Source organism: Amphibalanus amphitrite, unplaced genomic scaffold (genome assembly GCF_019059575.1).
Source record: "Amphibalanus amphitrite isolate SeventyFive unplaced genomic scaffold, NRLGWU_Aamphi_draft 001571F_arrow, whole genome shotgun sequence".
NCBI lineage: Eukaryota > Metazoa > Arthropoda > Thecostraca > Balanomorpha > Balanidae > Amphibalanus > Amphibalanus amphitrite.
The window spans coordinates 20,086-45,895 of NW_024883064.1; the positions used below are offsets into that span (position 1 = coordinate 20,086).

General features: G+C 46.8%; 3 protein-coding genes across 4 annotated transcripts; 1 reads left to right on the plus strand and 2 right to left on the minus strand.

Annotated features, from left to right (window-relative positions):
• Positions 1-3,460: 3,460 nt before the first annotated feature.
• On the plus strand, positions 3,461-13,884 carry LOC122373918 (deleted in malignant brain tumors 1 protein-like). Its single transcript, XM_043352372.1, has 7 exons — positions 3,461-3,621; positions 3,858-3,915; positions 4,206-4,390; positions 4,679-4,766; positions 8,588-8,695; positions 9,036-9,183; positions 12,749-13,884. Exons 1-7 carry the CDS (start codon positions 3,532-3,534, stop codon positions 12,915-12,917), a joined length of 846 nt encoding a protein of 281 aa, XP_043208307.1. The 5' UTR covers positions 3,461-3,531; the 3' UTR covers positions 12,918-13,884.
• A 5,499-nt stretch (positions 13,885-19,383) lies between these two features.
• On the minus strand, positions 19,384-21,721 carry LOC122373917 (leukocyte elastase inhibitor-like). The gene is made up of 3 exons (XM_043352371.1): positions 21,388-21,721; positions 20,863-21,050; positions 19,384-20,579 (listed from the first exon to the last, which is right to left on the minus strand). The coding sequence occupies exons 1-3, from the start codon at positions 21,404-21,406 to the stop codon at positions 19,644-19,646; spliced, it is 1,143 nt and encodes a 380-aa protein (XP_043208306.1). The 5' UTR covers positions 21,407-21,721; the 3' UTR covers positions 19,384-19,643.
• Positions 21,722-22,375: 654 nt separating this feature from the next.
• Positions 22,376-25,189, minus strand: LOC122373916 (leukocyte elastase inhibitor-like). 2 transcript variants are annotated; one of them, XM_043352369.1, is made up of 4 exons: positions 24,937-25,160; positions 24,685-24,705; positions 24,185-24,372; positions 22,376-23,558 (listed from the first exon to the last, which is right to left on the minus strand). In XM_043352369.1, exons 1-4 carry the CDS (start codon positions 24,953-24,955, stop codon positions 22,629-22,631), a joined length of 1,158 nt encoding a protein of 385 aa, XP_043208304.1. In that variant the 5' UTR covers positions 24,956-25,160; the 3' UTR covers positions 22,376-22,628. The 2 variants fall into 2 exon arrangements, with proteins under 2 accessions (XP_043208304.1, XP_043208305.1); XM_043352370.1 differs by lacking the exon at positions 24,685-24,705 and having other exon boundaries at positions 24,937-25,189.
• Between the last annotated feature and the right edge of the window lie 621 nt (positions 25,190-25,810).

Consider the following 25,810-nt stretch of genomic DNA (forward strand, 5'->3'; position numbering starts at 1 on the left):
CAGGGTACGGGGACTAGAACTAACGTTTAAAGTGACCTTGACCATGACCTATGACCTTGACCTCGGATTTTTTCGAATGTGCTACTTCTTCTCGATGAGACGAACACAGTGGGGGCAGAAATTTTTAAATCGGACCATAAACAAAGATTCTACAGGGTACGGGGACTAAAATTAACGTTTAAAGTGACCTTGACCTTGACCTATGACCTTGACCTCGGATTTTTTCGAATGTGCTACTGCTTCTCGATGAGACGAACACAGTGGTGCCCGAAATTTTCCGATAGCTCCAAAAATGAAGATTTTATAGGGTACGGCGATTTTTAAAGTGACCTTGACCTTGACCTATGACCTTGACCTCGGATTTTTTCGAATGTGCTACTGCTTCTCGATGAGATGAACACAGTGGTGGCTGAAATTTTCCGATAGCTCCAAAAATGAAGATTTTATAGGGTACGGGGACTAAAATTAACGTTTAAAGTGACTTTGACCTTGACCTATGACCTTGACCTCGGATTTTTTTGAATGTGCTACTGCTTCTCGATGAGACGAACATAATGGTGGCCGAAATTTTCCGATAGCTCCAAAAATGAAGATTTTATAGGGTACGGGGACTAAAATTAACGTTTAAAGTGACCTTGACCTTGACCTATGACCTTGACCTCGGATTTTTTTTTTGAATGTGCTACTGCTTCTCGATGAGACGAACACAGTGGTGGCCGAAATTTTCAAATCGGACCATAAACAAAGATTCTACAGGGTACGGGGACTAAAATTAACGTTTAAAGTGACCTTGACCTTGACCTATGACCTTGACCTCGGATTTTTTCGAATGTGCTACTGCTTCTCGATGAGACGAACACAGTGGTGGCCGAAATTTTCAAATCGGACCATAAACAAAGATTCTACAGGGTACGGGGACTAAAATTAACGTTTAAAGTGACCTTGACCTTGACCTATGACCTTGACCTCGGATTTTTTCGAATGTGCTACTGCTTCTCGATGAGACGAACACAGTGGTGACCGAAATTTTCAAATCGGACCATAAACAAAGATTCTACAGGGTACGGGGACTAAAATTAACGTTTAAAGTGACCTTGACCTTGACCTATGACCTTGACCTCGGATTTTTTTCTAATGTGCTACTGCTTCTTGATGAGACGAACACAGTGGTGGCCGAAATTTTCCGATAGCTCCAAAAATGAAGATTTTATAGGGTACGGCGATTTTTAAAGTGACCTTGACCTTGACCTATGACCTTGACCTCGGATTTTTTCAAATGTGCTACTGCTTCTCGATGAGACAAACACAGTGGTGGCCGAAATTTTCAAATCGGACCATAAACAAAGATTCTACAGGGTACGGGGACTAAAATTAACGTTTAAAGTGACCTTGACCTTGACCTATGACCTTGACCTCGGATTTTTTCGAATGTGCTACTGCTTCTCGATGAGACGAACACAGTGGTGGCCGAAATTTTCCGATAACTCCAAAAATGAAGATTTTATAGGGTACGGGGACTAAAATTAACGTTTAAAGTGACCTTGACCTTGACCTATGACCTTGACCTCGGATTTTTCGAATGTGCTACTGCTTCTCGATGAGACGAACACAGTGGTGGCCGAAATTTTCAAATCGGACCATAAACAAAGATTCTACAGGGTACGGGGACTAAAATTAACGTTTAAAGTGACCTTGACCTTGACCTTTGACCTTGACCTCCGATTTTTTCAAATGTACTACTGCTTCTCGATGAGACGAACACAGTGGTGGCCGAAATTTTGAAATCGGACCATAAACAAAGATTCTACAGGGTACGGGGACTAAAATTAACGTTTAAAGTGACCTTGACCTTGACCTATGACCTTGACCTCGGATTTTTTCGAATGTGCTACTGCTTCTCGATGAGACGAACACAGTGGTGGCCGAAATTTTCAAATCGGACCATAAACAAAGATTCTACAGGGTACGGGGACTAAAATTAACGTTTAAAGTGACCTTGACCTTGACCTATGACCTTGACCTCGGATTTTTTTCGAATGTGCTACTGCTTCTTGATGAGACGAACACAGTGGTGGCCGAAATTTTCCGATAGCTCCAAAAATGAAGATTTTATAGGGTACGGCGATTTTTAAAGTGACCTTGACCTTGACCTATGACCTTGACCTCGGATTTTTTCAAATGTGCTACTGCTTCTCGATGAGACGAACACAGTGGTGGCCGAAATTTTTAAATCGGACCATAAACAAAGATTCTACAGGGTACGGGGACTAAAATTAACGTTTAAAGTGACCTTGACCTTGACCTATGACCTTGACCTCGGATTTTTTCGAATGTGCTACTGCTTCTTGATGAGACGAACACAGTGGTGGCCGAAATTTTCAAATCGGACCATAAACAAAGATTCTACAGGGTACGGGGACTAAAATTAACGTTTAAAGTGACCTTGACCTTGACCTATGACCTTGACCTCGGATTTTTTCCAATGTGCTACTGCTTCTCGATGAGACGAACACAGTGGTGGCCGAAATTTTCCGATAGCTCCAAAAATGAAGATTTTATAGGGTACGGCGATTTTTAAAGTGACCTTGACCTTGACCTATGACCTTGACCTCGGATTTTTTTGAATGTGCTACTGCTTCTCGATGAGACGAACACACTGGTGGTCGAATTTTTCAAATCGGACCATAAACAAAGATTCTACAGGGTACGCAGTATTTTGACCTCTCAAGGTCAAACGGTTTGACCTAGGAAAAAAAGGTCACCATTTTCGAACTCAGCGTGCCATGGGCTATCTGTATGCCAATTTTGAGCGAAATCATTACTCGAATTTGAATCCGAATACGAATACGACGCTAACTTTATGGACATGTTTACTAGTCAGCTGGCTGACAACGATATCATTACTTTACTGCCATCTTTTTTGTCATCTGACAAATTACTGCCTATGGAGTAATAAATATTGAAAATATTGTCGTTGAATTTATCGCATCCATTTGTATCTATAACGTTGTAGACATTTTCCTTGCATGACCTTCCATGACCCAAAAAGACAAAAAAGAATATTTTCTATGTTTAATTGTTCAAACAATTTTCTTCTTGCCTGCAAAATGCAAGTGAGGAGATTCCTTATAAAATCATAAATTGCGTTTCCTAAACGAAATTGCGAGTCGTGACTCAGTCTCCGTTTTCCGCAGCTGATGCAACGATTCCCCGATACACCCTGCCTCGTTGCATGTTTATGATTTTATTCGGTCTAGTTGTGACGCGTCGGCCCGCTCAGCTATCAACCCAATGTTTGATTACTGAGAGTTGGCGCGACACTAAACAAACAGTGTCGCACTATCAGTAGGTACCGGAACTTGCCAGTTGCTGCAACTGGTCGGAATATCCCACTGCACTGCCATTGAGTCAGACGCTTCCGCCCGCGGCCTCGCGGAGGCAATAATAAGCCTGGGCAGGTCGGCACTGCATCAGTCGACCTGCGCACGTTGCTGGGTTCGCTCCGCAGTCTGTGCCCCTCAGACGGAGACTATGAAGCCGTTTACAGTGAAGCTCCTGATGGGAGCTCTCCTGGTGGGTCTGGCCAGCTCCAGTCTGCCTCACTCGGCCAGTTCAGAACCGGTACGTAGCGAGCTCCAGGTGGTTGAGCTCCTGAGTGATGTCCTGACCGACATCCACACCCGCCTGGTGGTCCTCCACGAGTCGCAGATGGAGCTGCAGCGGAAGCAGGACCGTCTGGCGGAGCAGATGGAGGCCCTCGGGCGGCAGTCTGTGCGGGGTGCTGGCGGAGAGTGCTGTCACTGCCCTCTGACAATACAGCGGAACTGAGCACTGCCCTCGCCCACTGCCTGCTTCAGGTTACCGGGACCGTGGCCGGCTCATCAGGTGACGGCAGATCGCCAGACGCCGCCAACTGTAAGTCAGCAGCACGCCACTGACGATGAGATAAGAATAAGATAATGTTTGATAGAATGGCACTGGAACCCCGTCTTTTGAAGTTATCGTTGCACATTCTACCTGTATACGTTAATAATTGAGGACATCCCATTCGACTTAGAGAGCTTAGCCTGTTCGTTTCTTTTTTCAATGCAGTTTCCGATGTACTATCAATGTTGTAAAACAGCGATCACTGAACGTTCCAAATGAGCCCTCATCTCACAAACCCCGGGCGGTGGCGCTGACCCGCCGATGTCGTATCCCCTCAGGCGGTATGCTCGGCCTGCCGTGTGGGAGTGACGCCGACTGCGCGCGCCTGGGCCTGTCGGCGGCCGCTGCCTGTAACCCTGTCGGCGTGTGCTCCTGTCGGCGCGGCTTTCGACAGGTGTCGGACACAGAGTGTCGGCCGCTCGCCGCGCTGGGCGACTGGTGCCGGGAGGACGCCGATTGTAAGGTCAGTCGACGTCCGTTCTTCTTTGCACGTGCGTGCGTGCGAGCGTTACATTTGGCATCACGATAGCTGATGCCCAAAATTACCTACTGTTGATTCTTACCAAATAAGTAATTATAATAGCTTGGGCTGGGCAATGGGCATGTGATGTGTGCTATACCTGATTTCATTTGCAACCGTTTGTTGATACCGAATTAGCTTGAATCGAATTATTTTACAAACTCGTCACGTCTCCGCCCATGACCATGCTCCTCGGCTGCTTTTATCTGCATGCGTTACTTTGACCCACAGACTCTGACATCTCATGGAGTTTGCCAAGACTACGTTTGCTCGTGTGCCGACGGATTCTGGAACTTCAACAACACAGAGTGCCGGCCCGGTAAGCTTTTATAAGAATAGCTTAGCGAAGAACCCGAACAATGGCAAGAACACACTTGTGCACTTTATGTTACCTATTGATTATAACCGTAGGGGAAGTTGGGGCAATGCCGGAGTTGGGGCAAAGCCGAAATTCGAGATATTTCGAAAACCGTAAGACATGATGCCACCTGTCAGTGATGCTCTGAAGCATAAGTGACTACAATTATCGCATGTTTGTTACGAGTCGTCATTCGGAATACTTCGACTGTGAGGACGCCAAGAGCGTTTTCAAGGTACGTTTCCCTTGTACTACATGCGCCTTTGAAGCTGCATTTCTTACTCATTATGCTACCGTTTGTCTGGCCAATTCGGTCAAGTAATCTTTATCATGTCTTTGCATAAGTGTGCTGCCTATTTGAAATTTATACAGCACGTTGACAAGTTATGGGCCTGCAAATGAAAGTATGGCAGGCTGGGGTAATGCCGAAAACGTGCGATTACGCACGTGTTGAAAGCACGCTACGTGGACTTTACTGCTGTAGAATAGCAACGCGTATTTTTAGTCACACAAATTACACTTTCAACCGACACAACGGCCTGTTACCTATAAGGAATGATTTACCTGGCATGTTCTTATTATATCACACAATAACCTCCAGTGTGCACCGCGTCCTCAAGCTCTTAACCCATTTACGCCCTTCGTTGCGTTTTCGCAACGCAAGCAAGCGTCGACGTGATCGAAGCTTGAGAAGTGTGTAAAAGAGACTTACCGATGAGACAAGTTTCAGCGTATGTAGCATGGTTGTGCGCATGATGCTACGCAGTTACAAGTCTGTGCGGCCGGTAAGTTACTGCCTAGAGCTCCCAGAGGGAAGTCGAAGGTTTTGTGAGTGATGACGTCACGAAAACCAAGATAAGTAGGCCAAGTGCTTAATAATATCGTAATGAAAATTGTGTAAACATATTCTGCAGAGTCCCTACAATAGCGTAGATATGCATTTTGTTCAGAAATAATGCTACAAAAAGGGTTTGTGACTATTTTCAAATATGACTACGGTCGCGTTGCGGGAACGCAACGAAGGGCACATCGGAAAGACAGCGGTGTTGAGAAAACGCAACGATGGGCACATTGGCAGGGTAGCGGAAGTATGAATATCAACAGTAGACTTCACTCGTGATACGCTGTGGGTTCTCTCTTTCTCTCCCCATCTTCCTCCCTCTCCTCCTCGTTCCCCAACTCTCTCCCTCTCTCTCTCCCTCTCTCTCTCTCTCTATCTCTATATCTCTCTCTCTCTTTCTTTCTTTCTTTCATTTTGTAGCCATGAGGCTGTAGCGGCGGAATATCTTCAATTAAGGGGGGGGGGGGGGGGGGCACTGCCGACTTTTGGTCCCATTCTTTCCATTTCCATTTCCATGCAACGCCTATAGGGATAATGTTAAAATGGCAAAATGAATGGGGGCACGGTGCCCTGGTGCCCCCTCCCCCCCCGCTCCGCCGCCTATGCCATGAGGGACGTGTATAGGATAGGTATGTCTAGTGCAAGGTGCGTTCGCACGTAAAATGTTGCGACACATTTCATATTTGCTGGCTCAAACAGCCACAAACACTCCTTTCTTTTTCTCTTGCAGATTATCGGCCTCGGACTGTTCGTTCACCAAGCAATGTGTTCCCACGCATCTGAAAATCGCATGGTAGGAAAAGGACTCATGCATCAAACGGTCGGCGATGCTAACGGAGCTGAGAGATAATTAGGTCCTTTGGAAATTGGATCTACTATGTACATTGTGCATAAATAATGAACAACGGGGATGTATTCTGGTATCAGGCGACAGATAGGCATCGCCATTCTCTGGATAGAATCTGCTGACTACCAACATTTACGTTAGAAAAGATAACTGAGGGTCGGTAAATAGTGGGATAGGCTAGCTGAGCCCTTCGGCAGGGGTAATGAGGGCGGACCTGGAAAAATAATAGTTTTTAGGATTCATAACTCGCATAGATTCATAAGCTGCTTGATGTGGAGTTTGGAGTATACCTACGCTTGTTTTCTTACTTTGATAGGCTTTTTATCTAATCAGATCATTTTTAGAGCTAGCAGGATTATTGGAATTAGGGGAGACATTTGTCTGACCGGACACGGTTAATCGTAGACTGGAGACTGAGCCCAGCCAGTGGGCAGGCCACCCATGACCCACCCCCTTCCCCCCTCCCAAGCACTCACTGCACCCGGCTACAGGCGCGCTCCTATGTGAGCTGCCCGATTGCGATATACGTTGCCGGTCCAGCCCGGAACAGGGGGTTGAGGCGTGGAGGAGGATTCAACTATCCTGAAGATGGAAAGGACGGATTGACGTCGAATCACCATTCTGTCCTGGCATTGTCTCGAGAAAGAGGTTACACGTGAAGGTCGCTGAGAGTGGGGCCATGACAATTTTGGATTAGGTGTAAACAGATAAACTGGGAGTCGATTTGTTGTGACGCGCTATGCCTTACGCGGGTAATTTGTTAGAGCCGGATCGGTCCTTTTTTCTTTTTGCTGAGAGTGGGTACGACTATCCTGCAATGGAATTTAACTTTACTCCTAGGAGGGTGGTTAACAATGATTGCGGATATACGCGCATACGTGAGGCACTGGTTTACTCCCAATCCTCCGTTTAATTGTATTCACTTATTCAATGTGGGGTCTGATAGGTGGGGGTAATGGCTCTGTCTAGCTTCCAAAAAGAAAGCATCACCCTGGATACGTGTCGACCACAACTTTAAATGAACAGCAATGGACAACGTAAATGGTTGATAATGACCGTGTTGCCATCTCCCCGTTCGCGAATCATGAAGTTATGCTTCCTCACCGAGGCTCTTAGGCGGGTTATAGAGCACGACGGATGTGGGTTCCGCATTTTCAAGCAATAGTTGTCAACAGTTGATTGATGTTTTGTCAAAACATATTAGCATATACGGCAGTTCAGTGTACTTTATGTCCGTCTGATGTGCCCGTCGTTGCGTTTTCGCAACGCTGATGGCGCCCGGTGTGCCCTTCGTTGCGATTTCGCAACGCATGTTTTTTACGTTTTTCTCGAAAAACTTTTGCTGCAGGCAAAAATTATTTTCGATTCCATGCAAGGCCCTGGTAGGAGCATAACATGTTTTGATTTCGTCGATTTTCATGATGGTCAATATTCCTGGGCATAAATGGGTTAAAACGCGTGTCAGCTTTGATCAATTCTGGATAAAGTTTGAGATAAAATGGCAAAACATCAATGTCGGCATTCCCCGTAGATCATTTCTCCCATTTTCGGCTTTCCCCGCAGTCCGGGGCAACGCCGAAAAAGTCACTTCTTTGATATTTTTAGTTTGTGCGCTTAACGGTATGCGAATTCATCAAATGCGCCTGGTATGTTTGAAAGGCAAAAGACTGGCCTCTCGAATGACGCCAACAAGAATAGCTTATGTTGTCTACCTTGCGTGCTACGGGCGTCAGAAAAAAAGTCTTCGGCGTTCCCCCAACTTCCCCTACCTAATACCTATGTGTTATAGGCCACTCACAGAAACATCAAATCAAATACCTAAGCAGCACTCCATCCATCTGAAAATATTCGTACGGAACATAAGTAAACAGTGACTTTCAACGCCTTAATGTTCATTTATTGTGAATGCGTAAACGTTCATCATGATGCCGGTGCACATTGCAGCAGCCTTCGCTACAGTGTTGAATGTTCTGCAATCTGTATTGTTGATAATTACCTGCATTACCAATGCATATCATTCATCCTCATACAAAGGCCTTTTATTGCAACGAAATCCAGCACTAAAATTGTTTTCACGACGCATTATGATTTCAGTCGGAGCCGTGTACCTGCACAATGCGTGTGTGGGTGACCAGGACTGCTCGTCCGGAGGCCGCTGTGTCTCGGGGACCTGTCAGTGTCCCATCGTCAGACTCGGATACAGTGAGTGGAGGTTTACAGTTGGCTAATACCGTAGTGATGGACTAATGAGATGTTGTGGTCGCTCGTGGAGATCGTATTCAGGTGCGGGAAGACCCTGCATGATTTCCATCTTATTCTGTTTTGACCACCATTCATTGACATTTGTGACTAAAAAGAGTGCGTACAATTAAGAATTGAATGCAGCCAATTATAGGGTGCTTCAAGCCGATCATTTGGCCCGACACTGAGGTGTTATATTTGACCAAGTAGATATACCGAGTGCCTAACCCGAGTGTTGACAGTTGACGGACGCTAAGCTTACCCCAGAAATGAGCTGACCGCGGTACATACGTCGTTTCAGTCGAGTACCGGCTGGTCGGAGGCGGCTCGTGCAGCGATGGTTGGGTGGAACTCCGCCGCGGTGGACCCGATAACAAATGGGAGCACGTCTGTCCCGGTAACTGGGACTCCACGGACGCCAAGGTCGTCTGCAAGAGTCTCGGCTACGGGTAAGACATTTAAAAATTGATGTTGTGGTAAGAAAGCCGTTGAATGGTTGCTCGATCAAAAAATCGTATGATAGATGAGCTTGAGCACGTAAGAGCGTAGGTATAATGTTTGGCAGTCATATCGGACAAAAATGCTTACAGGCACTGTCATAAAAAAATATTGCCTTAGAGTGCGGCCGTAAAAAAAAAACGGAATGAGTGTGCCTATGCGGGGCTACGATTAGGTATTTATTTCACAACTTAAGGTTGCAGTTGTTTTGTATGCACCAGCACGTAATAGTATTTAAGCCTCTAACATAAAATGGAGAGGCTCGTTTTTTTCATAAAAAAAAAATCGTTCGATCTAAAAATATGTTAACACGCGCAGTGGAAGGGGGGGGCGGATTTCGCCCACCCCTCCTGTTTTTCGCCAATAACTCGCGCCGCAAACATGATATTAATGTGAAATTTTGGCTACCTGTCCAGAATTGAACTGCGGATCTTCTCGTGCAAGAAATAAAAAAATCGGGTCACAACTTTTCTAGTAATAGCGGTGTAAAGTCAAACATCCTGCCGCCGCGGCGGCGCGGCGGCGCGGCGGCCGGCGCTAGCCGTTACGCGCCGCCTGAATTGTAGACTGTGCCGGGGCGGGACGGTTCGGTCTTTACATCGCGCTCCTCAGTGGCGGCGGAATAGGGGTTGCAGGGGGTGCAGCTGCACCCCCATTGAAAAACATGGGGGTGCAAACATATCTTTTTGCACCCCCAAAATCCGTACAAGGGGCCCGTCGCACCATCCAATACATTTTCTCCTGAAAACCAGTGATCGGGAAACGAACACTGATGTGGAATCATCCGGGATGTCCAATTATGGTCAGGAGTGCCCCATGCTAGTCTTTGGGGCCCCCACACCGGCTAGAAGTGTCCCGAGCCGCGTTTGGTGCTCCACGCGGCATCTGAGGGCCCCCACGACGGCCTCAGAGGGGGCCCCTTTATGACTATCTCTGAGGGCTCCCACCTGAGGGCTTTGTCCCCTGGGGCCCTACAACGGCTACTAAGGGCCCTCATGACGACAGCTGAGTGTCCTACAGAGACTCCAGGGCCCCAAGGAGACTCCAGGGGCCACGCTGGCCTCTGAGGGCCCCTATGACGGCCTCTGATGGCCCTTACGATGATCTCTGAGGGCTCTCACGACGAACTCTGTCCCCTGGGGCCCTATAACGACCACTAAGGGCCCTCATGGCGACCGCTGAGTGTCCGACAGGACTCCAGGGGCTCCACTGGCCTCTGAGGGCCTCTACGACGGTCTCCGAGGGCCCTCGTGACGGCCCTAGACCCAACTCAAGTCTGAGGGCCCATTTGGCTTCAGACGGCCCAGCGAGTGCCTCTGAGGGCCCCAACACAACCAGGCTCCAGGGTCTATGCTGGCATCTGAGGCCTCTGCAACGGTCTATTGAGGGCCCTAACAACGATGGCCTCTAGCGGTCTTACAAAGGCCTCTGAGAGCCCTGCAAATGTATCTGAGGGCCCATGAAGACCCTCAATATGGCCAAGGACCCTCATGACGACCTCTGATGATCCTCTCGAAGGCTTCTAAGGGCCCTCACAACTTCTGAGGCCCCCAGGACGGTCCCTGAGGGGCTGAGAGCCCTGACGACCTCTCTGGGCCCTCACGATGGTCTCTAAGACCCAACGCAAGCTCCAAAGGCCCACACTGGCGTCTGAGGGCCTCACGACGGTCTCTGAGGGCCTCGACGCAGGTAGACTCCAGGGGCCATGCTGACCTCTGAGGGCCCTCTTGACGGCTTCTAGGGCCTAACGAAGGCTTCAAGGGCCAACGGTTGCCTCTGAAGAACCCTACGACGGCCTCGGAGGGTCTCAACTCAACGCAGGCAGGTGCCAGGAGACATGCTGGCCTCTGAGGGCCCCGCAGACTTCAGATTCAGAGGATCCAACGACCTTTGTGGACCTTACGAAATACGAAGGTCTCCGAGAGCTCACGCAGGCTCCTGGAATTCCACACTGATTCTCAGGCCCCATGTCGGCTTGTTGAGGCACTTTATCTGCTCTTGGTGCCCTGTCGCCGGCCTCTGAAAGTCTCAATGTCGGAACTTATGGGGCTATGGGCCCTACACCGGCTTTTATGGCCCCTACATCGACCCTTGGGACTCATAACCCATGAAATGTGGGTTTAAACGACTTCTAAGAATCCCCATGCTGGTTCTAGTAACCGCCAGCCGAATATTAGGGCTCACACGCGAGCTCCTGGGACCCCATGCATACCCCAGGGGTCTACCTGCCTCTAAGACCCCACACATACTTTTGGGGCTCAAACGCTTGCCCCTGAAGGCCCCGCTGAGACCCCTTTCCTCTATTCAGTCCTCCATACCGGCTCTTTAGGCTAAACATCGGCTCCTGTGGCCTCCATCCCGGCTTTGGAGGGCCTCCATACAGGCTTTTTTGGGGTTCGATGCCGGTTTCTGAGAGCCCTCAAAAGACTTTCGAGCCTATACTACCTTGGCTGAAACCTTTCAGCAACTTTCAAGGGACCGACTCTGATCGGAGGGCTCATTCAGTCTGGGGAGTCATGTAAGTCTCTGGAGGAGTCTCTTTGTGGTTGGCTTCCAAGGGGCTTCTAAACACGGTCTTCTTGGAACGGTCTCGTAGGGCCCTCAATGGTCCACTGCGGATCCAGAAAAGTGGTTTGAGACGCTGCGGGTGGTGGCTAGACTAAAAGATTAGCCGATAAAAAACTAGCTGCATTTGCTTCTTTATGCTTTCATTATTTGAGATAGGTAGGAACACTACAATTTCAAGCCTTTTACAGAACTTGTGTGTATGGGGATAGTTTTCCAAAATTTTCGTTTTTTATAAATCAATAAAAATCACTAAAAAAATTGAAAGGGGGGGCCAAAACTTCCAGAGGGGCCCCTTGAGAAAACTTTGCACCCCCATCCAAAATTACCTTCCGCCGCCACTGGCGCTCCTTACCGCTGATTATATTCGATTCGCGTCAATTTTTGTGAGAAGACTAAGAAATGTACAGGCAATCTTATGGTCAAAGAATTTTGAAAATCGGCCGGTAACAAATGAGTTATGAGTGTGTAAACACAAAATTGTGATTGCCGCGTTTCCCGCGTCCTCCGATCCCGCTTCAGCCAGCGACATCTTACGCTTAGCAGTCTTCTGTCATATTTATCGTTGGATTAACAAGAAATTCACCATACATACTCACAAATGTATGTTCTTTCGTAAAGTGAATAAAAAAAGAAAATCGGCCGGTAACTTTTTGAGTTATCGGCGTATAAACGCAAAAAAGTCGCTAATATGGCAGATTTGACCACTTTTGACCTTATTTGACCTTGAAGATATTGACTTAGGGTCATGAAATTCACACACAACAGAGTTCCCCTAGGCCCCCACCTACCCTCCAAATTTCGTCTTTCTAGCTCTAGTGGGAGCTGAGATCTTAGGGGGGGGGGGGCGACATCCGCCCCCCTTCCACTGGGCGTAGTACTCGCAACCCTTCCACTGCGCGTGTTAAATATCAGTAAACTGTTCGACATTTAATCGCCCTTTGTTTTCAGGTCGTCCGGAAGGAGCCTGCGGTTGTCATACTACGGCGCCGGCAAACCCAACATCGCCGTGCAGGAGGTGCTGTGCACCGGCAGCGAACCCCACCTGCTGGCCTGCAAACACCGCGTCAACGTGCAGTGCAGCGGAAACGAGGTGGCCGGCGTCGTGTGCGAGCCCTAGCTGACGATCGAGCTGAATGTGATAAGACACCGTGTGTGCCCGATGTGCACCTCCTGCCCTTTCGAGAAGAGCTGGTGCACCCGCACGTGCGGCGTGCACGTAATCTATTTCTAATCAATCTGTCAAGCCCGATCGATGCCTTTGAATGCTCAAACGTGTATCCATTTATGCGATACAATGTAACTGAAAACGCGCACGATGTTGGCTGTTTTTAAAGATAATAAATTCGTTATTTTGTTGCTGTTGAATAATCTGATCGCCCAGGTGAGGTGCATGATAGTAGGTATAGTATTCATAAGCATTTTCTTTGCAACTAAATAATGTGACACGCCGTACTTTCTTTCGAACCGAGTTTCATGTAACACGCTGTCCTATCTCCGAGCCGTGTGGGCCGATCGATTCCAATCGACGCGCTTCGCTGCTCCCTATAAAAGCAGCAGCGACGCGGACGCGGGGACACTACGCATTCGTTCACTCACGCTGGAGGACTGTCAGTCATTCGCGGTGTGTGATCGCTCGGTGTGAGAATCGCCGTCGATACCGGGCTGACTGGTCAGCTTCTTGACCCCCCCTGCGACCGACAACTATCATGTAAGTCCGGCAGCGCGTCGCCGGTCATTCGGCGGCATTAGATTCTCCAGCCTATCGAATGCTTTATTTTTGGCCCACTAACATAAAATCTGAATCTGTCAATTGATTCAAATATCTCGGTAAATGGTCACTTACTCGTGGAGTTCAGACTTCTGCATCATTTTTGTGTGCGTACTGTTAACGTCGTTATAAAGAGTTGTGCAAATCTCGTACCCACTATAACGCCTCCGCTTGCTCTGAAGTTAGTTTATGTCTGTGTGCATTCACGTGTGTATGACGCGGATTGTGCATGTCAAATATGTCGTGCTCCAACTGCCACCCCTACTCCCTCCTCCTGAAATTAGCACGTAACATACAATATAACCCACTGACGAAACTAGACTATGATGGCGAATGAGGGGCTATAACGAAAGGGAGATGATCGAAGCGATGGGCTGACGAGGTCGGGTAGATGAGTAGGGTAGATCGGGTTTCAGAAATTGTGGTCTATAATTGGGTAGCAAGGCTAACAAATGATATATCTCGGTCAAATATCAAGGGGAGTGGGTCGATTTGAGCGTTGAGGATCTGGGGGTTGTCCTCTTATAACTTTGCTATTAACCTGTCGTCATTAGCTCATACTAACGCTTGGATGACGTCAACTGACAATACCAGATAATTTCCGTAATCAACATCTTGTTTAAAAAAAAAAAAAATCTTCAGAGCTCAGCATGCCATTTGACGGTAGTTTTCCTGTATGCATTCGCAATTATCCGGATAGTTGTTACTTGCTAGTAGGTCTCAGTTCGCTTATTCATCAATTGCAGCTCAAGGAGGTTCAAAATGAAACACCTTCCCAGATTTGAAGTAATGATTGAGCGTTCGATGTTTCTGTTTTGTTTTTCGTAGATGACTCGTTAACGGATTGACGTATATTGTCGAGTAATTTAGGGTTCTAAAAATCTGCAACAAGTAATTCAATGGATTGTGTACAATTATAATTCACTGAGCCAAATCGAAACCGGTATACCATGGTGGCAATAAAATCGTTCAAGTAACCGGCCCTACTGATTTACTGATTTCCGCGGTTCGAACTCAACATGTTTCGCCACATTCCCTCCTACATTGACGAGAGCCATATTTCATTTTGTACTATAGTTCGTTTTTTTTAAGTTTGACCTTCACTGTAAACGTCTTTTTGAACATAGCACGAGAATTGCTAGCTGAATTACTGAGAAAACTGGTTGGCGCACACTGATTTAACCAGATTTCACAGACGATCAATTTCATCAAATTTATTTACTATTTCACAGACTCGTAAATCGTATCTGCCAATACCTACAGCCTCACAGGGATAGACGACTTCTCAGGACTTATGTCTGAACTAATAAATAAATTGCACGGCGCTTAACATAACGTTAAATCGTCGATGTTCAAAACTTATTTTTGAAAATATTATTCATATCTACAATACAATGTGCGCTTACCAGTTTTCTCAGTAATTCAGCTAGCAATTCTCGTGCTGTGTTCAAAGAGACGTTTACAGTGAGGGGCAAACTTAAGAAAAACGGACTATAGCATACTTTACAATAGCGTGGTACTCAGAAACTTTGCAGTAAGTTCATTATTGATGAATTAAAAATCAAAGGCTGATTTTAACAGAACTGAAGTAAATAACGAAAAGTAATGAAAACTTGAGTTACAGACCGTAATTACTAACAATCGTGATTACAATCCACGAAACCTTTCAACATGTTACAAACAAGTTACGACAACCTTATAAATTACTAACTATTAAACCAAGAAAACCTTGCAAATTGACAACGAACCCAGAACGCTCTATTATACGAAGTTTCGGAAGTTTAAGCAAACATGTCAAGTACTTTCCGCCATAAACTGAAAAAATCCCCCCTGGTACTACTTTTTCGTAGTTACAATCGTGTGAACGGGCAGCAATGTAAAACAATGAACCATTCTGGCTTAATTATTTATTACTATCATTTAAACTCCTACGTTTCCAACAAAGCAAATTACGCAATGCTGTCAGTCAATTACGCCATACACGCATTCAATGTTTTGCGGCTGAACGTTTTGCATTCTAATTCATATAATACGTCATGGTTAAGTCCGGAGTACGTTGGTTTCCAACTTTACTATTTCTCGGTAAAGGCACGTTTTCTAGATGAAACCCAGGCATAGAAAACGCATGATCAGGAACAGATATAGTGTCTAGTTTTACTACTAGTTAACTTCCCCATAAAACGTAAAGTGACGCCCGCTTTAATTTTGTGATGAATGCTACATTTCGGTACAGTGGCTCTCAGCAGTGAAATTGATGCCAAAGGGGCATTACGTAGAAGTCAATTTATTCTATTGTCAACCTGTTCTGTTGTTCTTGGTTGAAGAACCCTCTTATTGTCGTTCAGTGTGACTGGTAGATTTGGTTTACTACGTCAATATCACTTGGGCTAATTCCGTAAAATTCCAGACGCGCCGTTCACCCTATTAGTGGCAGCCGCTTAGTTTCGGGGACGCCGTATCATTATCATTTAGTAATGTCCTATACTTGCTGAAGGACCATTCACCTAATTGACATTCAGTGCGTCTGGCATATTTGGTAAACTACGTCAATATCACTCCGTCAAACTCAACAGAATTCCAGGCGCGCCGGTTCGCCTATTTAGTGTCAGCCATTTAGTAGGGGACGCCGCATCGTTATCATTTATGTAAATTGTTAGTGCAGCAGATAACCGAACGATTTTGGGACCAAGTCAATAAGATAAACAATCATTGTCAGTTGGCTCCATTCCTCTATTCAGCGACTAATTTACGGGACAACAATTGTAGTGGTTAAGAGATACATATACTGCCTGGCGTTACACCAGCCGCCCTTACCAGGAAATAGTCCAGTCGTTACCATTATATCGAATGGGGTAGATTATTACTACTAATTGTCATTATTGACATCATGCCCTGCGCCAGTGAGAGATGCGACGAGTCCACTTCTAGGTCACATGTAATAGTGTGTGACGCCTATTTACTGTAAAGTTTCTACAGCACCAGCCCAGATCTCCTGACTGCTCTGTGAGCGCTGGGTTTACTGCCCCCCCATAAATGAGACAGCGACGGCTGGCCATGCGTGGCCGTAATTACCTCTCCATGGAAGCGAGCTGAAGCGTGTTGGTACGGTATACACAATCGACTGGATTACACTTTTCCAATTGTCGGGGAATGAGAAATAAGATATGGGTCTCTCTGTTGGGGTCAGAGCAGCGCATTTGTACCTAAGGCAGTGTTGGTCGTTGCATGAGATATCAGCTGCATGTCTCCACCCATTTCCGAATGTCTGGGGTCATGCCATTGGCTGGCTGAAGGTCAGATCCAGTTTTGGGCCCGTACCGTCGTAATACGGCGGCGAGACGGGCAGGCGTCGTTGTTCGATTCCCTGCGCCGCCCCTGGTGAGAAGCGGCGGCGCAGTGTGCGTGTCTGATTCGCTCGCCCAGATGAGGGGTGATGCTTTACGTTGACGCCGTTGTTTGATATCCGGATGAATTTCGTGGTGGTTATTCCGGGCGATTCCCGAGGTGTTACAGATGTTCCGGGCGTACTCCCGAGGTGGTAAGATATTCCGGGCGATTCCCGAGGTGTTACAGATGTTCCGGGCGTACTCCCGAGGTGGTAAGATATTCCGGGCGATTCCCGAGGTGTTAAAGATGTTCCGGGCGTACTCCCGAGGTGGTAAGATATTCCGGGCGATTCCCGAGGTGTTACAGGTGTTCCGGGCGTACTCCCGAGGTGGTAAGATATTCCGGCGATTCCCGAGGTGTTACAGATGTTCCGGGCGTACTCCCGAGGTGGCAAGATATTCCGGGCGATTCCCGAGGTATTGAAGATGTTCCGGGCGTACTCCCGAGGTGGTTAGAGTTCCGTGACCCGCAATAGGTCACGACAAAGTGGTATCGCATGTAACGGGGCTGTATGGTGGTGCCATGATTAGCCGCATGGAGGGGGCTACTAATTTCTGGGATCCACTTCCGAAGTATGGTTGCTGTGTGAATGTGGTTATTACTAGCTCATCACGGAAGCTCCTAATTGCCTTCAGAGTAGGCCCACTCTGTAGTCAATTTTGGGCTATAGGCTGCTTTCAGGATGACCTGGATAATGAACGAGAGGTGCATGAATGTAATAATGTCAGTTGCGGAAGCCCAGAGATAATGATGCTAGCTGCCCATCCCGACCATTAAACACTTACCAAAAAGTCAGATGAACTACCCTTGATCGATATTGTTTATGACCGCTCGGAGTGGGCCTGTATTACCCGGGCGTGTCCACCAGTCGCACAGCATCACCAGCTGCTCGTTTATGACGCTGAACAGTGAAATCGATACTCAATTCCAGAGAGAATAGCACGGCTCTCAGTACAGCCGACCGACAGCGTGCAGGTGCCACTGCACTCATCGCTTGGTAACAATCCAAATCGGTAATCGTTTTACAACCGCGCCGGGCCGCGCGCGCCGGCAGGACCGGCGAGGCGTCATTTTATTGTGACTGTTGTCTCGTTCCACCCAGTATAGAGTTGACCAGTGTTACCACCACGTACTTGACTGATACAACTTTGGCTCGTAACGAAACGAATTAGTAACTGGCTTTTAGCCTGTTCTCTCCGCGCGCCTAACAAAGTCTCGTCAGGTCACCCGGGCCGACAAGTTTTACAAGTAAGACAGTAGTACTGAGCAGGTGCGGCCGGGATCATTCGGCGTGTCCGCTGCCCGTTTTATGGCATGAAAGCCGAATCGATAGTTATCGACGAAACTACCTCTCTCTCTCTCTCTCTCTCTCTCTCTCTCTCTCTCTCTCTCTCTCTCTCTCTCTCTCTCTCTCTCTCTCTCTCTCTCTCTCTCTCTCTCTCTCTCTCTCTCTCTCTCTCTCTCTCTCTCTCTCTCTCTCTCTCTCTCTCTCTCTCTCTCTCTCTTTCTCTCTCTCTCTCTCTCTCTCTCTCTCTCTCTCTCTCTCTCTCTCTCTCTCTCTCTCTCTCTCTCTCTCTCTCTTTCTCTCTCTCTCTCTCTCTCCCTCTCTCTCTCTCTCTCTCTCTCTCTCCCTCCCTCTCTCTCTCTCTCTCTCCCTCTCTCTCTCTCTCTCCCTCTCTCCCTCTCTCTCTCTCTCTCTCTCTCTCTCTCTCTCTCACTCACTCACTCACTCACTCTTATTCTCTCTCTTTCACTCTCCCTCTCTCTCCCTCCCTCTGTCTTCACAGTTCCGTAACGTGCTTGTAGCTGAACAGTAAATGGGGCTATTGAGTTTTCCTGGCATTATTGGTGCGCTTTGTTTGGTTTAATTTACCTATGATGCGTAGGCACTGAACGTTTACCGAGATATGAGAGTGCAAATTGACACAATTCAGACTTTAACAAAATTAGTCAGTCACGACAGCTTGTTGCTTTTATGCATTTTGGGCTTTGGGAATCTAAACTGCTTAATGATCTGCCGACAAACTGACGGGCGAGCGTGAGAGGCGTTACGCGGCGGCGATGATGTTGAACAAAGAAAACAGGAAGACTAGTTGCGAGCATCACGACCAGAACAAAGAAAACAGGAAGAGAACCAAAGGAAACAGGAAGGAAACCACGACATGCCAATCAAAATCGGCATCGACACCTCAACATCGCATCATCACATCGAAATATCAATCCATTAATCGGAAACGCCGCGTAACAATAATTGTATATGTTTAGTTATAGTGCTGAACGAATATTGCTTACCTTTCTCAGGAAAGGTTCGATGTTTCTGGCACGCCCTTCGTTTATCAACGTTTCATCAACGGGCTGGCTCCCCATCAATGATAAGCGATTTTGAAACAGGGATTAGATATACCTATAAATAAAATCCAGCACAAAATATTCATAGGCAGTATATTTGTGATATGCGGAAAACAAAGTCAACTCTAGAAATGTTACTGAATAATGCATCATCCTACAATTTAGAGCATTTCCCAGTGTGCAACGAGGACATCGCGTTACGACAGAGTGTCGAGCGAACACACAAAGTTCGTGTTATAGCAGAGTCACAAACTCTGATGCATCAATCCTACATTCCACATTAGGTACAGCATTCCCCGACCACTCAGTAGACCACTTCAGTAAGCAAGGTCGAATGGCCTAAGAAGCTGGTGAAGCCACATAGGCAGTAAACATGTTCACGCTGTGGAGACTGTTCCACACGATAGCGACAAACGGACGGTCTAGCGTGAACGAAGGTGGCACCGATGTAATTCCAGCCACCCCTCCGGCGCCGGCAGCCTCTGTGCCCTTCTCGTCCACCTCAATGACCACCTTGTGAAAGACCTTGTTGACGAGCAACTGTGAATCGGCCATGTTTCCAAGATCAGCCGTGCCACTAAACAGATGCTGGATTCCCAAGGCCTGGAGGGCGCTTAGCAAGCTGTATTCTGTCTCCAGTTTGAATCGCGGCATTGCAACGTACAGCCTTGTTTCTTGCAACTGGCTGAGGATGTTGGCAACATCCAGCGTATTCAGGGAATTGACCAAGCTCTGAACAGAAGCCATGGTCCGCGCAGCCGGTCTTAGAAGCACCATTTTATAATTGGAGTCGGTGTACGGAAGAGAGATGACGTCGTAACTAGCCTTGTCAACGTACGGCACCCTCATTTCCATATGCATCATGTCAACAGTCTTATTGCCAGATACAGTGAGAAACTGCGCTGGACGTGTGCTGTCCGCATAAAATTCTTCCTTCCAGTTACCCTTGAAATATAGAGCGCTCACGAGGACGAAGACTGCATCTGTAAGCGCCTCCGCATCCACCAGCCGGGGGATGAGGTTGTTGGTGGTGGCAGCCACCGCAGCGTTGATGGCCTGGGCGGCATCGGCAGGACCGGAGAAGGTGCTCACACTGGACGAGTAGTACGTGGACAGGACGGCGCTGTAGTTGGCCTTGACGCTGAAGCCGTCACGCAAGTAGAGTCCGTTGAAAACGTCACAGGTGACGTTGCTGCTGCCAGAGGTTAGTGACCCGATTGCAGACTGGTATGATGCAAGGAATGAGTCGTCAGTCACTCCAAGAGCAGACGACAGCTGTGAATCAAACCAAACATAATAGTTTACAACAACGAAGAGGCGCAATTTCTAAAGCTCATGAGCTGGACGTATCACGGTAGCAAGAAAACAGCCCAGTGTTCTTTCACACAGGTTTCACAGGTCTGTATTTTTTTTTCTCCGTCGTCACGGCTGCACCCCACTACCCCAGTTTTTCTCAATAGTCTCATTTTAAATAACGTATAATAAAAATGAAGACCTAAAATTATTTTACAATAAAACGGTGCAGTTGCCGCGGCAGTGCAAGATGCAGTGCACTTACCTGAGTTCTAGTAGGTCCATCGGCAGCCAGCCAGACCTGTGACATTAGAGTGGATATGACGAATGGTGAAATGGCTTCATTCCGGCCTAGATTGGTTGTCAACTGTTGCATGAGCGCGAGGTCCAAGCCGGAAGGAATTGCGCTGAATCCCTCTCCCAGTGCGGCGCAAATCAGCGCCAACCTAAGAGCTGATGAACATGAGGGCACCTTGTTAAAAGAGTCACAGCAACGTCAAACTTACAACTTACAAGAAAATAAAGATCCAGAATGCATATAGGCAATGCAAAGAATTTACTATCTGTTTTGTGACCTTATTCACCTGTATAGGCAATGCTACCATCGAGAAAAGTGCTTATCACTGCTTTGACCATTAAAGGTCACGTACCTATAATGGTCATCGGTAGGTATTTAAACTTCGAAAATACCGGCGATAAATACCAGGTAGCGACTAGCGTCACGCAAGAATGCTGAAGTGTTGTGATTTTTTTCAGGAGTAAAACAAGCATCAATTATCCGTACACTTACCTGGCATTGAAAACTTCATATCTCGACAGAAAATGAACCACGCCGCACTCGCTGTCACCAAGAAGTGTTACAGTAGCTGGCCAGGTAAGCCGTCAAAGTGCAAAGTGATGGCGTGTCCTGCCCTGCACTAGTTTTTTCCTCTGTAGCTGCAACCACCACTGGTGCTTCTGCGGAGCGCAGTGTCGACAAGCACAGCTAAATAGCCGTCAAACGTCGCCATAGACACGGGGGTGTCGTCAGAATGTTGAGCGGGGTACAGCCGTAGTTGCATCGGTTTTACAGAGTTTTTTTTTAATAACTTGCATATAATATGAAGCACCAACGAAATAACGCTGATGTGTGCTGTTGTGTGCTATATATTCCTGATAATTGCAACGTAGTTTGATGTCATCACATTCCACAAATAATTTTGTTCTACATAGAGCCGCCCGTGGATCAGGTTGATTGACGGAACAGTGAACTGTCCCGTCTAAAGGGTAGGCCTCACTGAGTCAACCGTTCTGCTGCAGGCCATTCTGAGAATGTTGGCGAGGCAGGTGACAAATGTCGCGGTAAACACATGTGACAATGTAAGCGGGGTGAACACTGAACACTGCACGATGAGTCAGGCGACATTTCGCAAGCCTTCTGTTTGACCCATGGGCTAGTCTGTAGGTGTGTTTCAAAGGAACTTTTGTTTATCCTAATTCAAATAAGTAGGCATGGAATATTTGATATGCATTACAACGAACAGTTTTTTTTTTAATCTGCTTGCAATGCGCATTTGATTTGTCTTTTTTCTCCTCTCATAACACAATATTTTATTTTAGAGGGTCCTGATGTTCAGGGCTCATTTCGCTTATTATGCACTGTATATTTTAGCTCGAATGCCCTTTCCATGCGTGACCTTATAAATGTTATTGTTGGCTTAGAGCCTTGTGCCATAAGTCTATGGCCTGGAAAATTATCACTCGTTCCTTTTTAGCACCTGCCATTCAAAACAACCGACTAGCTAGGTACATGCTATAGGTAGACGCCGTTTATTACACAGCTAAGCTCTTCGAAAATAGGTTTTCGAGCAATTTCAAATATTTTGATAGATTTTAAGCCGATGATCTTATCTCATGAACTCAAGTTACATAACAAAGTCTCCAAAGTCTAAACAGTCAAATCAATCAACAACAGCCCTATCATATTTATTTCCATAGAACACCGTGCTCAAGTCGTGATGCTTTCAAAGATCGTCCGATGTTCGGAGAGGTTCACGGCGAGCCTACGTAGGCCGTGAACATGTTGACCATATGTCTCCAGTTCCACACGATGGCAAAGAACGGACGGTCCAGGATGAACGAGACCGGCAAGGAAGCGGTATAAGCAACCACAGCACCCGCCCCTGCCGCCACGGTGCCCTCTTCATTGACTTCGATGACGACCTTGTGCACCACCTTCTCAACTTGCAGCTTCTCTGATGCCATATTACTAAGATCAGCATCGGCGCTAAATACTTGCTTGATTCCTAGGTTTGGGAAAACCTTCTCCAATTCGTCGTACTTTGTCTCGATCCTGAAGCGCGGCATCTTCACTTCAACGGAGGTTTCTCTCAGCTGATTTGCAATACTTTGGACGTCCATCTTGTCCAGGGAGTCCCTGAGAGCTTGGACAGCCTCCATCGAGCGGTTCAGCGGCCTCAACAGCAGCATGCTGTAGTCGCAGTTGCTGTACTGGAGAGAAACGCAGTCGTACGAACTCGTCTTCATGTACGGTAGGTCACTTTTCAGCCTCATCATGTCAACCGTCTTTTCTCCAGAGGATGTGAGGAAGTTTTCTGGATCAGTGTTGTTGAACTTTTCATACCACTGCCCCTTGAAGTACAGGGCACTGACCAGAGCGAACGAAGCTCCTTCCAGTGAAGCCGGTGTGACCAGTTCAGGAATGAGATTATTGGTGGTGTTGGCTACCGCCGTGTTGATCGCATTGGCGCCTTCCTTTGCCGAGGAGAACTGCTCGACCTTCGATGAATAGTAGGCATCCAAAGTGCACACATAATTAGGTTTGATGCTGAATCCTTTCTTCGCGTAGATCCCGTTGAAAACTTTGGTGGTTGCGGAGCTTTGACCAAATTTCAGATCAGCGATGGCGGACTGGTAGCCCAGAAGGAACGCGTCTCCTTTTATTCCGAGGGCCGAAGTCATCTGTGAAAAGGAATGGACGGGTCACAACTAAAGTTCAACTTTGTTTTCATTTGCCTGTTGTTTTGTCTTGGTAGGCAAACGTTAAAATTAGGCTTGTTTTCGACTAAAAGCTAGGTAGACCAAGAACTATTGCTTCCGTATTAGGTGAATAATTGCCTTCATTTAATATCCATGAAGTGTCATTTTATTGTAAATTAAGCGCTAAGTTTTATTCAGGGTGCAATTTTGCATCATTCACAAACGCAGCCTTCTACAGCATCATGCACTACATTTTTCTTTTGATTCCTTTTCCTAATAATATTTTTGGTGGGCATACCAAAGCATGTAGGAATTAGGAATAGGCGCGGTAGGAACATTTTGAAATAAAATCCAAGTCAGTCTCAGACGACTTAGGTACCTACCGTTTCTTTCTCACAAAATTCGATGGCTTGCCATCAAAATACCCTAACCCATGCACATGCTGATTCTTATTTGCCAGTTTCTTCAATCCATGCAAACCCAATGAACCCTGGGAAAGTTTAGAAATCGATATTGCAGCATAATCCACGCATAGCCCCGAGGGTAACGCTGCACCCACTTGCTGATAGATGAAAGCTTTCACCCGAGCTCAGCAGTGACCGTCTTACCTCGTCTCTGGTGGTGCCGTTGGCTGCCAGCCACACCTGCGTCATCAGCGTGGACATGACGAACGGAGAGATGGCCTCGTTTTTACCGAGGTCGGTCGTCAGCTCCTTCAGCAGCTTCAGGTCCAGATCGCGGGGCACCAGGCCCGGCCCGAGCATCGGCGACAGAGTCGCCAGCATCCAGCTGAAACCTTCGTCAAGAACATCGATGTGTCATTGTTTTAAGTTTTTTTTTTTCATTGAATACCTTACGTTCTTATACATTAAATGCCCATTTTATGTCCGTAAAGCACCTGTCATGGCGAAAAAGTAAAGAGGCGTGAAATCTGCACAATGTATTGACCTAAACGGTTCATTGAATTCAATTGATATTTCAAATACACTATCCTTGAGCTTTTGGCAGTTGACAGATGACGGAGATAACAATCGATGAATGCATACCGCGGTGCAAGTGCTATTAAGAAACCCTCAACACAATACCCCTACGCATATCTTATACGCACCTGGTATGAAGCACGCGAAATCTGAAAAGGGATCAGGCATCATCTATCCCTTCCGTTTGTTTAAAAGTTGTCTAAGACGAAAAACGGTCCTACAGATGTGAAGTTTTGAGACTGAAGCGGACTTTGGACATCTGTACCTACTCTAGATCATTGAATACATTACAGTTCTGATAAATGATAATTGGTACTGTCCAACATGCAGATGCAGCCGTTTGCTTCAGTTATGCCAACAACATATATGTACAAGCTTACCTGGTATAAAGCACATCATGGTTGCTATATTGAAGATATTTACACTATTGTCACTTTATGCATTAAAAGTTCAAAATCATTATCAATGTGTAAAAACCCGGTCTTTGTGCCTCTCCGGTGATTATTTAGGTCTGTTGTCAGGACAGGCAGTTCTCTCAACAACACAGGGTTCACGGGCCAGCACGCCCAGCTCGGTTAAATAGGCCCCGCGACGGGCAGCGGCGGTGCTGGCGGCAACTCTGGTCCGTCCATCGCAGGGGCATTACGGGCCAACACATCGGGCTTAGAAAGGGCAAACTGAATGCACTGGCAGAACATCGCTCAATGTATGCTGAGTTTATTATTCTCGCATGCGGGTGAGGATGAGTGCGGTGATATTGAGGTGGTGTTCTTTTCCGTCGTTTGTCGCCGCTGGAGACGTGACTAGCGATTTTTCACTAACACGGCTGTCAGTCATAGCCCGTGAAGAGAGGGTCAGTCGCTGATGCAAACTAGCAGCTGTGAACTGACATTTAGAGAACACTCGCGAACGATTGTTGCAAAACATGTACACGGATATTTGTGCATGAGGTTTTGAAGAGATCAAGAGAGTGAGACAGCGATCGGATGTCGCCGATTTTCATCAGCGACATGCTGTCAGGTTTATGGAATAAGTTATTTAATTAAATTTTCCTTCTTCAGTGGTCTCCACAAGGAAAAGCAGTGACATGTAACTCAAAATCATTCACACGTTTGGCGTAACTATTCGTTGTAATAATTTTTGAGTTTTTGAGCATTTCACGCATGCTATGCCGCTAGCAATAAGGTCGGCACTACACATATGTTATATGTATTATGTATTTACATACATTGCCCATAATGATACATGTGAACA